We start from the raw sequence: 16,124 nt of genomic DNA, 5'->3' as shown, positions 1-16,124 counted from the left end.
TGTAATACAAACCTCAAAATCTGCCCATATTACAACCCAAGGATCTCTGGCCACAGACTTTAGAAATGAAAGAACCTGGAGGGGAATTTACTAAAATAAGTTTTCAATGTATAAAATTCACTATTTTTGGTGCTAAAATATAAAACTTTTTACAGCTCATTCTTCTTTTGACAAGACAAGTGAATTTCAGTAGGAGGGGGCAGGGCAACCACTGGCCAACAGAATATCAAGAACGTAGAAAACAAGTTGTCATAGAAGAGAAGTCTCCCTTTAAGTAACGATGGCGAATTCTTCTTCAATGTAGGACTGGTGTATCAAGTGCAGGAGTTCCTAGTCAAGCAGCCGGACTTACCCTTGACCACCACTCCTGCTTTCCAGGACCTATACTAAGGCACGGACTACACAGCACTTTTGGCTGGGACTTCTGTCTTAAGACCAAACGTGTCACACTGCTCAAATATTTTCCAACTAGTCGCAATATCCTTGAGGGTCGCAAGGGGAGTCCATTAGTGAATACGGAGCAGTGCTCAGATAAAACTGCTGTGTAGCCCTAAGCCTTAAATACATTCAGATGTTTTCCTGTCAATTGTATATAAAAACAGTGACATTTTCTAGATTTTTGGTCCAACACTACTTGTAAAACTTCTGTCTATTCTTCCTTCTTCATGTGCAGTTCCTTGTAGGTTATTTTTCTCTTTGCTCAGCCTCAGCTTTCCCGTCTACTTTTCTTGGTGATTTAGCATTATCCACCAGAAACCGTTCTAATGGAAGAGGCAACCTGAAAAGTTTAAGAACGCACTCTCTGGCGATGGTCTTCTCTTTAGGATGTGACTGACCTATTGGTCTTCCAGAATACGAAGTCTCCAGACTCTTTATCCCTGTATCCAATGTTGGTGAAGCCATTTTTTCTAGATATTCCTGTGAATTATCAACAGATTTTAGACTCTCTTCAATGCCTACTTTTTTGGATGAAGATTCTTTCATTTTGTCTGATGGAATCAAGAAGCTTTGATTTCTGTCTGAACATGTTGATTTGTCCCTCGTAACATTTGTTTCTGTTCTTTGCTTCGTCGAGTGTAAGTTAGGTTTATTGTTAAGGTATGAGGATTTCTGGCTTTCTAGATGTGAAGAGCTTGCTTTCTCCCTAACTACTGAACTGCCACTTTTCGGGGACACATCAACACCAACTACGTGACCAAGTTGACATCCCGAGGTTTGTTCTAGATCCTGGTTAGATTCCTTGGTGCTGGTTGATTCCATTTCCGCACATGAGGTGTTTTGATTGAGCCGTCTATATTTCCTTCTTCTTGAACCTCTTTCTGACCCGGGATTATTTGCTTTTCTCTTCCTTTGTCCTGGTGTCTGGTTTTTACCTTCATGATATGAGCTGTGTTTATTCTCAAGCTTCTGGCAGTATTCAGTCTCTTGCACAACAGTAGTGATCTCAGCACCGCATTTCTGTTTTGATTGCTGAGCGCTGGTCTGAACAACGGGAGAAACACTCTCTTTTTCTAGATCTAGAGGAGTTCCTCTAGAAGGTATCTTTTCAGGAAGAATACAGAAACTTCCCTCCTGCACAAATGCATTTTGGAAAGTTTTTACCACTTGGTCTTTTTTAAAATGATCTTTGTTTTTCTTGTCCTGTTCAGATCTCACCTTTATTCTATCACACATTATCGAGCTCTTCAGCTTGTGCACTGAGGGCTGCGGTGCTTCTGTAGTTTCGACAGAGGAAATATTCTGTGTACCTACTACAGGACTATGTGGCTTCGTCTTGGACACAGAACATGTCTTTATACCTTCAGTTGGAATCCGCTGGTTTTTGTTTTGTGTGTGTTTCTTTGACTTTGAATCAAGATCCTTGGGGATGATCTCTTGATAGGTTTCTTGAGCTGATTTCCGGACTTTTGGTAGTAAATTAAAATCTTTACTATTCCGTTTAATAATGCTGGTTGTCTTTTTATTAACCTTATTTTCTAAGGTGTCAAAGCTGACTGACTTCTTGGGGGTCACCTGTGTATTTTGGGTATCATTCATGGCTTGATTTTTTTGTACTTCGTTGCTGTGAATGTCTAAGTGCTGAATATCCTGAGGACGTATCTCGCGGTCTGATTTATTTATGTTACACGTTGATAGATCTTTCACTTTTGCTAATGGAGATGAACATTTTTCTAATGCCTTTTTAGATGAAATAGTCTGTTCCGAAATGTTCTCTACAAGGGCACGGTTAGATTTGGCTTCAACTAGTCTTGTGGCTTTGTGCCCAGGAACAAATGATTCCTTCGACCTTTTGGGCCTTGTCACGTAATTAGCTATAACATGTTGATTTTCGGGGTGCAAGCGTGAGACTTTTTTTGACATCTGACCAGCAGCTTTATTGTCTGGTTTAGATAAAGAGCTTCCGAAATTATCATTTTTAAGTGAAGAGCTGCCACTCTTATAAAGTGCCATCTTTGACTGTATAGCCAGGCCCGAATCTGTTGTAAGTGTGAATGAAAGTTTCTTCTTTTGAGAGACATCTTTATCCTTTCCACCCTTCTTCACAATTATGTTCCTGCTCCGTTGTATTTCAGGGCTTTGTTCTACCTTTTTGGGGTGTAATTGTTCAATGTCCTTGTATGTTAAACTGTTTTTTCTTGTTCTTGTATTTCTACCAATTTGCCTTCTATTCACATCTAAATTTGGGGATGCAAAGGTTTGTGTTGCCTCTTTGGAAGACTCCAGCTTGGGTCTGTCTGGCCGCACATGTTGTATTTTATTCTGAGTATTTTTGCTTTTATGTTGCTCACAATCTTTTAGTGGTTTCTTTCCTGACTTTTTTACAGTAGACACCTTGTCATCATCCATTGCTCTGTCACCTGCGTTTTTTGAAGATTGTGGCTTAGCAGCTGATTGACTTTTTGACTGGTGAGTCTCATTTGGTTTACTCTTTCTCGACAGCTGGTTATTGCGGTCTTGTTTGCTCTTTGAGTTATGCCGACTAGCCCAATGGCATTGTCCCGTGGCTCTACCCATCTGGTTATCCGTTGGTAAAAACCTTGTTTGCAGATCTAGACGAGCTTCTTTTGTCAATGTCGTCGTTGCCTTTTTTGTAAATATATCTGAGCCCTTTTTCTTTTTTGTCTCCTGTTTATTTCCAGCAGCAGTGTTACTTTCATAGAGCAAACTACCATTGCAGCGCACCAGTCCCTGAGTGTTATCCCCCATTTCCAATGATGACGATTTTACTATTCCTTCTTGAAACTGTAGCCTATCTGTTGGTTGGGTTTTCCTCTTTCTGCTGCCTTTATTTGGTGAATTATTTAATCCTGAAGCCGACTCACATTTTTCTCCTGAATTAATACTTACTTTCTGCATAGGTTGGCCTTGGGTTTTCATCTGTGGCCTCGATGGCCGATCATCTGACCTTATACCTTTTTTGACAGTACTTCTCTTTGTACCTTTAGTCACAGGGAACTTATTGCCAGACTGCTGACTTATATAAGAGCACATTATTTCATCCCCTCCAGGTTTTGTAGTATTTGGCCCAAATGTACATGAACATTTACATTGTTCTCCACAAATACTGGCTGACCAATTTAACAAACAACAGAATTCTTTGCTGGATGTATTATTGTCTATCTTTTCTGGAATCTTGTCACTTGACGGATTACCCGACGGCATTACACTGTGAAGAACAGGATTGTGACGGTCGTTGGAGAGCACACTGTCGTATTCCTCAAACTGTTTGACCAGATCTTCAAAATTGTCAAGACATTTGTCAATAACTTTCTTACTATAGTGTTCCTGGTTTACTTCCGCACTCTCCCTTGCTTTGGAAGCCCTAATTGTATTTTTATCAAGCATGCCTGATGGAAAATGCGTTATTATTTCTGACAACTGATCTGTCCAACTACAATGATATTCTTGGTCACAGGGGGGTTGAATCTGGCTTCGTTGTTCAGTGTTGCCGACCTCAATAACTGAGGTGAATGAATGTTCTTCCCTAACCTCTGGAATAATGTCATTGAAACCTTGTAGACCTCCATCTTCTGACTTTGTTAGACATTCATTATCATTTGAACCAAACTTGTTTTCAGGATGTTGCGTATTATATTCTATTTCGTTATCTTGTATTACTTCATCACCGGATGTGGCAAATAGGCAGTCCGTACGTATGCTATCCCTGATCTTATCTATGTATAAGAAACTTATTTTGGAAGGTTCTGGTCCTGTATCTTGGTAACAGACAGAAGAACTGCATTTTGCATGCACAGTGGATTCTGTGGTAAGTGTACCGAGCTGTTTTGGATGTTCAAAAGGATCTTTTTCCTTGTTCATCGTCAATTTGTTTTGTTCAGACGGAATAGAATTTTTCTGCCTATCATTCTTAAGACAGTTTAAGGTCCTATGGCTTTGTTCTACATTTGGTGCCTTTTCTATTTTATCAGCTGGCTTTGCTCCACTTGTTGAAGTGGTCGCTTTTTCAACATTATCAAGATTTTTTAGTAAAGTGACATCATCTTTGTAGGATTCCCCTTCTAGACCAGGCTGACTTACTGAAGAAGATGGCCCTGCTGCAAATGTGCATGAGCACTTAAACTGTTCACCATACATTGAGGCTAACCAACTGGGTGCACAACAGAATTTTTTCGGGGAAGACTTACTTCCTACATTTTCTAAAGGTTTTTGCTCTGTTTGGATATCTGATGGTACCTCACTGTCACCAACTGAAGAACTAGACTTTGTCTGTAAATCAGCATTTCTGGAGGATATTTCTATCCTTGTCTTTTTGGGATCATCAATAGAGCTTGTCTTGGCCTTTGGTAACTTGTCCTGTTGAAAATGAATGATGGTTTCCACACCATTGTTCCGACGACTGCTCGAGGTACTGAGTGTCTGTGTCACATCTAATACTCTTCTTGTCTTATTAGGTGGTGACAATGCAGCTTCTGCTGTACAAAGGGGATGAGTGTTCACACAATCTACTTTTGCAGTGGTTTTAACACAAATTGTTGGCGTTTCTAATTTGGACAGTGGAGAGGATACTGTTTGAGAGACATATAGCTTTGGTTTGTCAGATACACCACATTTATCGGTCAAGGCGCTAGAAGGATTATAGTGATTTTTGCCTTTGCTGTTTTTCGTTGATTGAACATTTTTGGGGATCCATGCACCCACTTCCATAATATCAGAAGACTCATTTGAGGATATAGACACAACATCATCTTCTATAGAGATACATTCCAGGTCTAATTCATTTAGTGGCTTATAGTCATTTGGATCTGTAGGTTTTTTCACCAGTGGGACCTGTTCACTCCCATGATATACTGCTACTGCAGATGAATTACTGTGTTTGTTATTATTACACAGGGAATAAATGCTGGATAACTCAATGTCTTGTAAACTGCACATGTTTGCTTGAGGAACAGGTTGAATTTCACATTGGCCGTGCTTAATTTCTCCAGGTCTCTCTCTTTTCTTTAATTCCCTTGCTTTCTGGTTTAGTGACATTACTGCAACACTCCTTCCCAAATAACCAGATGTTGGTTGTATTGGCTTCTGTAAAACACAAGTGACATCTGTTTACATGACTAACAAAAATGATAACATATAAATTATGAACTCAGTCTACAGCAAAAAGGCGAGAACGCACCACTGTATCTCTCTCTATATATACCGTATATACTCGAGTATAAGCCGACCCGAATATAAGCCGAGGCCTCTAATTTTACCACAAAAAACTGGGAAAACTTATTGCCTGGCTGAATATAGGGTATCTGCAGAGCTCCTATTAACCCCTTCCCGACGGAACAGGAACACTGCAGATCCCCTATATTCAGTAGACCGGGCACTTTCAGACACAGGGATACCTAATGTGTTTCTGTCTCACAGTCATTTTCTACTTTTATATGTATTCTAGGGAAAGGAGGGAATTACAACTTTTATTTACTTTATTTTTTTTAAAGCTTCTTTTTTTTCACTATTTTATGGGAGATTCTATACATTACTATTGCAGCTGGTCATAGACACCCCCCCCCCCCAAAAAAAAAAAAATAAAAAATAATAATTTTTTTTTTTTTGCTTGACTCGAGTATAAGCCGAGGGGGGCTTTTTCAGCACAAAAACTGTGCTGAAAAATTCGGATTATACTCGAGTATATATGGTATATATATACTGCTCAAAAAAATAAAGGGACCCCTCCAATAACACCTCCTAGATCTGAATGAAATCTTCTCATTGAATACTTTGTTCTGTACAAAGTAGAATGCGATGACAACAAAATCACACAAAAATCATCAATCAAAATCAAATTTGATTTGATTAGACTGGATCAAATTAAAGAGGAAAAACCCACTACAGGCTGATCCAACTTTGATGTAATGTCCTTAAAACATGTCACAATGAGGCTGAGTAGTGTGTGTGGCCTCCACATGCCTGTATGACCTCCCTACTACGTCTGGGCATGCTCCTGATGAGGTTGTGGATGGTCTCCTGAGGGATCTCCTCCCAGACCTGGAGTAAAGCATCTGCCAACTAAAGTTCAAGGTCAGTGACTGGCCACATTTGTCAACTGAACTGCTTCACTTCCAGCTCAGCCATCATTTTGATCTGACTGAATATATGTCATGAAGTTTCTTTTTTTCCCCTCTATGTTAAAAAACCCCCCAAAACACAACTTACCTTTAGGCTAAAGTAAGGTCCCACGTTGAGGAAACGCAGCTTTTTTTTGTTGCAATTTTTATGAGGCAAAGCTCAAAGAGAAAGTTCTCATATTCTACCTTTTGCTCCATCCACTCCTGGTTTTGGCTGAAAAAACTACAACAAAATCTGCATAAAAAAGCTGCATTTCTGCAATATGGGGCTTTAGCCTAAGGCCTGGTTCACATCTGCGTTTGGTCTTCCGTTTGGGGAATCCAAACGGAATACCGAACGCATTGACAAGCGGAGAGCTTACAAAACACACGGACCCCATAGACTATAATGGGGTCCATGTGTTTTCCATGCAGTGTCCACACGAACATTTGGAGAGAAAAGTACTTCATGAACTACTTTCCTAAGGGTTAGTTCACACAGGGACATGGAGGAGGATTTTGACAGCGGAACCCACGTCATAATCCTCCTCTATACAATGTTAGTCTATGTAGACTGCTAGCTTTTTTTTCCCTGCTAGCAGAAAAGAAGCGACATGACCTTTCTTCAGGCGTTTTCCGCCTGAAGAATGCAATAGAAGTAAATGGGAGTCAAAAACCTCGCGTTTTTTTGCAAAAATAAGTGACGCTTTAAAAAAAAAAAAAACGCGCAAAAAAACGTGACATGGTTATTTCAGCCCATTCACTTTACAGGAGGGGAAAACAGCCTGGCTTTTTTTTAAAGCTGTTTTTACAAAAAAAAAAAAAAAAAGCTCCAAAAAAAGCTTGGCAAGGTTCAAAAAAAGCTTCCTAATTAGGAAACTTTTTTTTCCGGCGCCAAAATAAGCCACACGTTATTTACGTGTGAACTAACCCTAACACGGTGTTCACATGTAGGACTATTTGCACTGATTTGGTCAAGCATAAAAATTTCTGCTTCAAGAAATTTTTCATCATAAAATCGAACCAGATTTTGATGCTGAATTTGAAGCAAAGTGTCCTTATTGGTCATGGCTAAATTCCAAATTGTGTGAGCGGATTTTGAAACTGAAAAGGTGTATTTTGCTCCTCCCATTTTCTGAGGGAATCCACCTGAAAAACTAGCAGAACGCTTATTTTATTCTGCTGAGCTAGGTTCACACTAGCGTTCGGGTCTCCATTTTGTGGTTTCCATCTTCTGAATGCAGAAGACGGAAACCTGTCAGATCGGGTCCGGCCGTGAGCGGTGGTGAGCGTTTTATGCTCTCCGCTGCGAAACCGTTTTTTTTAAAATCAGACACAGAGTACTGCATGTCCGACACTGTGTCCGATTTTAAAAAAACGGTTTCGCGGCGGAGGGCATAAAACGCTCACCGCCGCACATCTTTCAAACCCATTCAAATGAATGGGTATGAAAGAGTCCTTCTCTGTCCGTCTCCTGCCTCTGTTTTGTGCAGGAAACGGAAACCTGCAGAACGGAGAGCACAACGCAGATGTGAACGAGCCCTAACAGGTACAAATCAGATACTGCTTCCTGTAGAAATGAATGAGAGGCAGATTCCAGGTGGATTTTTGGGCCTCTTACGTGTGAACACCAATTGAGGGCGGGTTCACACCTGCGCCCGATCTCCGCCTTCTGCCTGAGAAACTGGACAGGAGATGGAAACCCGGCTGTCATTTTTCATTTGAATGTGTTTGCAAAGTGTCCGTTCGTGAGTGTCTTCTGGTCTCTGCAGCGGAACCGTTTTTTTTTTGTTTTTTTTTAACATGCAGGACTCTGTGTCCGGTTAAAAAAAAAACAAAAAACTTTTGCTGCAGAGACCAGAGGACGCTCACGGACTGCCGGGTATCCGTCTCCTGTTGGCAGAAGTTGGAACCCCACAAAGCGGAGACCGGGCGCAGGTGTGAACCCGCCCTTACTAATTTACACTAACGTACTGCAACCTCACAAAGTGTGGCCCCGGCCTTAAAGATTTTGTCCCACAACTGGGACCCCAACTGACCATGAAATACCCATGTGAATGGACTGATAGGCAGCAGTCCTGTGGGACTAAGTATATGGGAACGATGGCGGAGCGCTGTACTTAGTCGTGTCAGTCAGTCCCGTAGACTAGCACGCTCGCGGGTAGCTATGATAATTGTGGGCACACGTGGCCATTGCGCCATTATAACTGTGGTCACAACGCTCGTGTTCTCGTGACCAGACTGTCCTATGCATGGGTAATGTGAACATGGGGCAACCCCTTCACCAGCACCATTATAACATATTAGTCACCATAGCAATCATCGTGTGTATGATATTACCATGCAATACTATACAGAGAAAGGACAATCATCACTTCAGGTCCGTGCACGGGGCTCCTTCAGTCAGTCACCATCTTGTCTGGTCAGTACACACATGCGACTATCGCAGCTCCGCACTGTCTGACTGGTCTAGGACGGCTCCCTCCGGCTCAGCCGCTCATTGCTGAGTTTATTCTGTGAGTGGCGCCCCCTAGTGCCCAGCCCGCTAATGGAGCAGATCTGCCGCAAGCTCCAAACCGCGCGAATCCTCTCCCAACGGCTCCGAAAAAAGCTGCCCGGCGATTGGCTGAAACTCTTGGGTTGGTTGCTATGGGACGTGAAGGCGCTTAGTGACTGTGCTGTGATTGGCTGGCTTAGCGTGCGCGGGAATAGAGGCAGGTGAGCGCTCAGGAGTCAGTCAGTCAGTCAGTGAGCTCCGTGTAGCGCACAGGATACGGACCACCAGGCTTCTTTCTAGATAGAGCCCGCAATTCTGGAGTTCATGTAGAAGAAGATGCCCAGCTAAAGTGGTGGGTGCTGTCATCCACCTGGGCAGCCCTAAAAATATGCCATTAACCCCTTCCTACCACAGCTTTCATTTCTGCATTCTCATTTTTTATTCCCTGCCGTCCAGAATCCATTACAGTTTTCTTTTTTGCATTCAGGTGGGGCTTTATTTTTGCCGGGCAAATTTTACTTCTGAGGCCTAGTTCACACTGAGTTTTTTGGATCGGAACCTGAGGCGGAGGCTGCCTCAGGTTCCGATCCATAAAACGTGTTGCGGAACGGAAAGCCGGTGCACGGCACCAGCTTCTAGCTGCGCACCCGCCTCCGGATCAGGCTCAATGAATGGGCTGAGTCCGGAAGAGGGTGTGTCTTCAGGCTGACTCGCGAGGCTACTCGGCTGAAGAATGAACACCTCGCTTCTTTTTTCCGGGAGGCGGAAGAAACGGCTCCCGGAAAAAGCTCCTGCGCAGCTCCCATTGATTTCAATGGGAGCCGTCTTTTTGGTCCGGGTTTTGAGGCGTTTACGGCCTCAAAACCCTGACCAAAAAACTCCGTATGAACTAGGCCTCAATGGTACCATTTACTATGCTACATACAACGTACTGGGAAGCTGGAAGAAAAATTGGAACAAAGTAAAATTGCCAACTGCATTTGCGCCTTTTTCTTAGGGTGGGTTCACACCTGCGCCCGGTCTCCGCTTTGTGGGTTTCCGTCTTCTGCTCGAGAAACTGGACAGGAGATGGAAACCTGGTGCCCGTGAGCGTCTTCTGGTCTCGGCAAAACCTTTTTTTTTTAACCAGACACAAAGTCCTGCATGTCCGACTTTGTGTCCGGTTAAAAAAAAATGTTTCACCGTGGAGAGGAAGAAGACGCTCACGGGTGGACACTTTGTAAATCCATTCAAATGAACGGTTTTGAAAACTGCCTGCCAGGTTTCCGTCTCCTGTCCAGTTTCTCAGGCAGAAGACAGAAACCTGCAAAGCGGAGGTTGGGCGCAGGTGTGAACCCAACCTTCTTTTTTTTTTTTTTTTTTAACCAACTTTACTATCCAATAAACATTAAGGCTACGGCCACACAGTGACTTTGATTGCGACTAAAGATCACCGTATCAACCTGCGACTCCTTCACTCACGTTAGTGCAGTGTGACCCCAAAGATGCTGCAACCACGGATCATAGTTGAACACTAATTGACTTTTTGGAGCAGTCATGGCACCCTCTGGGAGTCACAATGAGACTCCTTTCTCATGAGTAAAATCACAGGACAACACGATGATCTTTGGTGAGGTGACAGGAGTCGTAGCCAAAGTTGCCGTGTGGCAAGTTTCCTAAATGTTCCTATATGTCAATGCTATTGTGGACATTTGTTCCCTATCCACGGGATAAGGGATCAGTGTCTGATCATTGGGTACCCAAATGTCAAGGCTCTCAGTGATCAGAAGAACCAAAAGTCCCCCTAAAACCTCCTTGTGAATAGAGCACCAGTGCGCAGGCACTTCATTCACTTCCATAGAAGTGAATGGAGCACTGGTCACGCAAGCGACCTAGAACTCCATTGACAAGGAGGGTTTAGGGGGACTTTGGGTTCCCCATCCTACTGATCATTGGAAGACCCCAGTGATCGGGGGCAATATCCATTGTTAATATTCAATATTATTGATTTATTTGTTTAGTAGAGTGAATTTTGGCTTCTTTTGTTTTTTTTACAGGAACTGTGTTCAATGTATGGGATACATATTTTCATGAATTTATAGATGTCGAGATACCTTATGTGTTTATTTTTATATACATTTTAGGGTTAAGTACCGGTGATCAGAGGGGGTCTCCGATCCCAGACACAAATGCCGCATCAAAAGCCTGATTATCTGGGTTCCCAGTTGTAAATCACATATTGACATATCGTAAGGAAATGCCATCAGTGTGTCCGGGGGAAAAACCTTAAACATTTTTTTTGGCATTATTATGACATCACACATCACTTCATTATGACAATCTCACATTATTATTGTGTTGTGTCATTGTAACATCCTCTCAGATCATCTTATTTCCGCACGAGGCATGCGGCGAGAAAAGTGCTGCTTTTATCTCTGCATGATTCGTGCGGACACTGCACGGAAAACATAAGGACTAGAGATGAGCAAGTACTATTCGAAATGGCCATTTCAAATAGCATGCACTCATAGAAATGAATGGAAGCGGTCGGCACGCAGACTTTGCCGGCTGTATCCTTTCATTCCTATGGGTGCGTGCTATTTGAAACTGGAGTTTCGAATAGTACTCGCTCATCTCTAATAAGGACCCATTACATTCTATGGGGTCCGTGTGGGTTCTTAACTAACCGCTTTTTAATGCATTTGATATTCCATTCGGGGTGGGGATCCCCCAAGCAGACTCCCCGAACGGAATACCGAACACAGATGTGAACCAGGCCTAAGATGATGTCATCATGACTATGGTTTTGAATGATGTCACAATATTAAGATATGAGATGGTGTCATAAAGGTGTAGACCATGTCATAATGTTAAATGATGATGTCATGACAATGGGAACTGAGATCACAATAATGATACGATTATGACAACGATTTGAAATATTATGAAGTTATAAAGGTAAGATGATATCTCAAATCATTAACATAATTAGTTATTATTGTGATGTCACTTCATGACATCATCATAACTCATTATCCCATAATCTGAAATTATAACAAAGTCTCACATGATCATGACATCATGTTATTTTTTTATAATGACATTATGTCATCTTAAAGAGGACCTTTCATGGTTTGGGGCATAGGCGGTTTTATATACCACTGGAAAGCCGAAAGTGCACTGAATTTTGTGCACTGTCAACTTTCCCGATCTATGTTCCGGGTAAAGAGCTATCGGTGCCGGTACCGTAGCTCTTTACAGTCAGAAGGGTGTTAGTGACAGTCAGTCAGGAATGTCCTTCTCCACAGCAGCGCCTATAGTGCTGTGCTGTGTGAGCGGGAAGGAACACCCCCTCCCCTCCTGATAATATTCATCTATGGACAAGTACTGTGAGCAGAGGGAGGGGACGTTCCTCCCCGCTCACACTGTGCAGCGCTATAGGCGCTGCTGTGAAGAAGGATGTTCCTGACAGACTGTCAGGAACGCCCTTCTGACGGTGAAAAGCTACGGTACCGCACCGATAGCTCTTCACCTGGGGCACAAATCCCCAAATGAATGGGAAAAAGCAGCCCATTCATTTCTATGGGGAGCGCACGTATGCCGGCTCCCATAGAAAGCAATGGGACCTGTTTTAAACACTGCTGATTCGGAACGTTTACACGTTCAAAATCAGCCAGCGTATCCTCCGTGTGAAGGGGCCCCAAGACCATGTAGATAAGTATTTTATTCCGTATTTCAAAACCAGATGAATATACTATAAAGACTTACAGCCTATTGTGTGTTCTGTCCTCTGTGTGTCTCATCATTAAGGTGTTTTCTGGATTGACTATGGATAGGTCAGCAATCTCAGATTAATAAGGGTCCAACACCAAGCACCCCCACTGATCAGCAGCTGATACTCAGGGACTGGTGCAGGAAGTAGACAGCGCCTCTTTCTATGTAGTGGTCAGACCAGGTACTGCAAATCAGCTCTCTGACCACTATACAGAACAGCGCTGTCTGCTGCCAGCTCCATTTTCTGTATTAGGGGCTGAAAAACACCTTTGTTGGACCCGCATCGATCTGATATTGATGATTTATCTATAGAACAGGTCATCAATAGCGAATCTATCATCACAATACAGTGAGAAGCTGCAATATCCCCTTTAACCCTTCATGTCTGTAACATTTCTCAGACACTATGGAGAGGTGGTTCCTTGTTTGCTCATATAATCAGTAGACATCTAATATCCCTACAGAGAATAAACTACAAACAGATTTAGGAAAATAAACCTTTATTAAATAACAAAAAAAAAAAATCCAACATAAGAAATGTAGAAAAAAAAAATGAAAAGTTTTTGTAGCCATGAATCTCAGAGTGTGGATTACAGAATATGACTCTCTCTGCAGTCTCTTAGTAATAACACAAATATCAGATCCAGGGTGAGGAAGAACAGGAGGCAAAAATCAGTCTACAGTCAGTCTGGACAACAGCTCAGGAGCAAGTCCATGTCCATTCTGTGTATAGGTGGAATCTCATATAACAGTCCTTAATCCACCTCCTCAATGGTGGGCCCAGAGCCGCTACCTTGTCTGGCCTGCTGACCACAGCTGGAGTCGGGCATACCTCCTGGCATACCTCCCTGGTACATCTTGGTGATGACAGGTTGGCACACCTTCTCCAGCTCCTTCTGCTTATGGGTATACTCCTCTTTCTCAGCCAGTTGGTTGTTCTCCAGCCAGGAGATGGTCTCCTTACACTTGTCTGAGATGATCCTTTTATCTTCATCACTGATCTTCCCCTTCACGTTCTCGTCTTCCACCATGCTCTTTATGTTGAAGGCATAGGACTCCAGGGAGTTTTTGGCAGCAATTTTCTCTCTCTGCACATCATCGTCCGCTTTGTATTTCTCGGCCTCTTGCACCATCTTCTCGATCTCCTCTTTGCTCAGTCGGCCTTTGTCGTTTGTAATTGTGATCTTGTTCTGTTTGCCGGAGCTCTTGTCCACAGCAGACACATTCAGGATACCATTGGCATCTATATCAAAGGTCACCTCAATTTGGGGTACACCACGAGGAGCTGGGGGGATTCCAGCCAGTTCAAATTTACCCAGCAGGTTGTTGTCCTTGGTCATGGCTCTCTCCCCCTCATACACCTGAATGAGGACACCCGGCTGGTTGTCAGAGTAGGTAGAGAACACTTGGGTCTGCTTGGTGGGGATGGTCGTGTTGCGTTTGATGAGGACGGTCATAACGCCTCCAGCTGTCTCCAGACCCATAGAGAGAGGAGCCACATCTAGTAGGAGAAGGTCCTGCACATTCTCAGACTTGTCTCCCATGAGGATGGCAGCCTGGACCGCTGCCCCATAAGCCACAGCTTCATCTGGATTGATGCTCTTGTTCAGCTCTCGTCCATTGAAGAAGTCCTGCAGCAGCTTCTGCACCTTGGGGATACGGGTGGAGCCTCCCACTAGGACAATTTCATGGATCTGTGATTTGTCTAGCTTGGCATCTCGCAGGGCTTTCTCCACAGGCTCCAGGGTACCACGGAAGAGGTCAGAACACAGTTCCTCAAAGCGGGCTCTAGTGATGGAGGTGTAGAAGTCAATGCCCTCATACAGGGAGTCGATCTCGATGCTTGCCTGGGTGCTGGAGGACAGGGTACGCTTGGCTCTCTCACAGGCTGTCCTCAGTCTCCTCAGGGCCCTCTTGTTTTGGGTAATGTCCTTTTTATGTTTCCTCTTGAATTCCTCCACAAAGTGGTTAACCATTCTGTTATCAAAGTCCTCGCCACCCAGATGAGTGTCACCCGCTGTGGCCTTTACCTCAAAAATGCCCTCATCAATGGTGAGGATGGAGACGTCAAAGGTGCCACCTCCCAGGTCAAAGATGAGGACGTTGCGCTCCCCACGAGATCCCTTGTCCAGGCCGTATGCGATGGCGGCTGCTGTTGGCTCATTGATGATTCTCAGCACATTGAGTCCGGCAATGACACCGGCATCTTTGGTGGCCTGGCGCTGGGAGTCGTTGAAGTAGGCTGGCACGGTGATGACGGCATTGGTGATTTGATGACCCAGATAAGCCTCTGCCGTCTCTTTCATCTTCAGCAGCACCATAGAGGAGATCTCCTCAGGGGAGAAGGTCTTCTGCTCGCCTTTATACTCCACCTTCACCTTGGGCTTTCCTCCATCGCTTACCACCTGGAAGGGCCAGTGCTTCATGTCAGACTGCACCACGGCATCATCAAACCTTCTACCGATCAGTCTCTTGGCATCAAACACCGTGTTCTGGGGGTTGAGGGCCACCTGGTTCTTGGCAGCGTCTCCGATCAGTCTCTCGGTGTCGGTGAAGGCCACGTAGCTGGGGGTGGTGCGGTTGCCCTGGTCGTTGGCGATGATCTCCACCTTGCCATGCTGGAAGACCCCCACACAGGAGTAGGTGGTGCCCAGGTCAATGCCAATGGCCACTCCAGTAGGTGCCATCTTGTGTCAGGACGAGTGTGGTGAAGAGTCAGAGGAATGAGTGCAGGTCACGGAGCAGCTTCTTGGTGAGGGCTCAGCCGGGAAGATCTTCTCCTGAGCTTGTGCTTTACAGCTCTGGTATCAGCGAGTGTTCTCAGTCACTGCTCCTCCGGGCTGCACGGCGGCTATATATCTGGCTACACTCTAGTGACGTCACCTGCCTCCTAACCAATCACAGCGCGCTCCTCACCACGCTCCCCGCATCGCTTAGCAACTCTCCCGAAGTTTCCCGAGTGTTCCCTGCAGAGCCGGCCAATCACAGCGCAGCGTCACTGCTACACGGCGGGAAGATTCGCGAGCCTTCTAGCCGGGCTGACACTGCTCCAATCAGCGGCGGCGGCTGTCGGTGACGTCACAGCTCCGCGGGAACATTCCCGAGAGTTCTAGTCAGAGCTGTCAGTCAGAGAACTGCCCCGCCCATCAGCGCGAGGAGGAGGGGGCGGGGCGTGCGAGAGACCTCAGGAAGAGTCTAGAAAGTGGCGGCTCCGGAGCTTGTGTGACAGGAATCAGTCAGGGATGTGATCTGGAAGGTTCTGGCTGCGGTGTCACGTGATGTGTACGGGGAGGACGGCTCCGGTAATTCCGTCCTGACTG

General features: G+C 44.4%; 1 protein-coding gene across 1 annotated transcript; it reads right to left on the bottom strand.

Annotated features, from left to right (window-relative positions):
- Nucleotides 1–13,349: 13,349 nt before the first annotated feature.
- Nucleotides 13,350–15,847, bottom strand: LOC142185214 (heat shock 70 kDa protein-like). The gene has a single exon (XM_075260498.1). It carries the CDS (start codon nt 15,489–15,491, stop codon nt 13,560–13,562), a length of 1,932 nt encoding a protein of 643 aa, XP_075116599.1. The 5' UTR covers nt 15,492–15,847; the 3' UTR covers nt 13,350–13,559.
- Between the last annotated feature and the right edge of the window lie 277 nt (nt 15,848–16,124).

Source organism: Leptodactylus fuscus, chromosome 11, assembly GCF_031893055.1.
Source record: "Leptodactylus fuscus isolate aLepFus1 chromosome 11, aLepFus1.hap2, whole genome shotgun sequence".
NCBI lineage: Eukaryota > Metazoa > Chordata > Amphibia > Anura > Leptodactylidae > Leptodactylus > Leptodactylus fuscus.
Note: the sequence above shows the minus strand (reverse complement) of the source record. Positions and strands in the feature narration are given on the sequence as shown.

Bases quoted from the DNA above. Each gene is read 5' to 3' on its own strand.
- LOC142185214 (XM_075260498.1), bottom strand. From the start codon at position 15,491: ATGGCACCTACTGGAGTGGCCATTGGCATTGACCTGGGCACCACCTAC.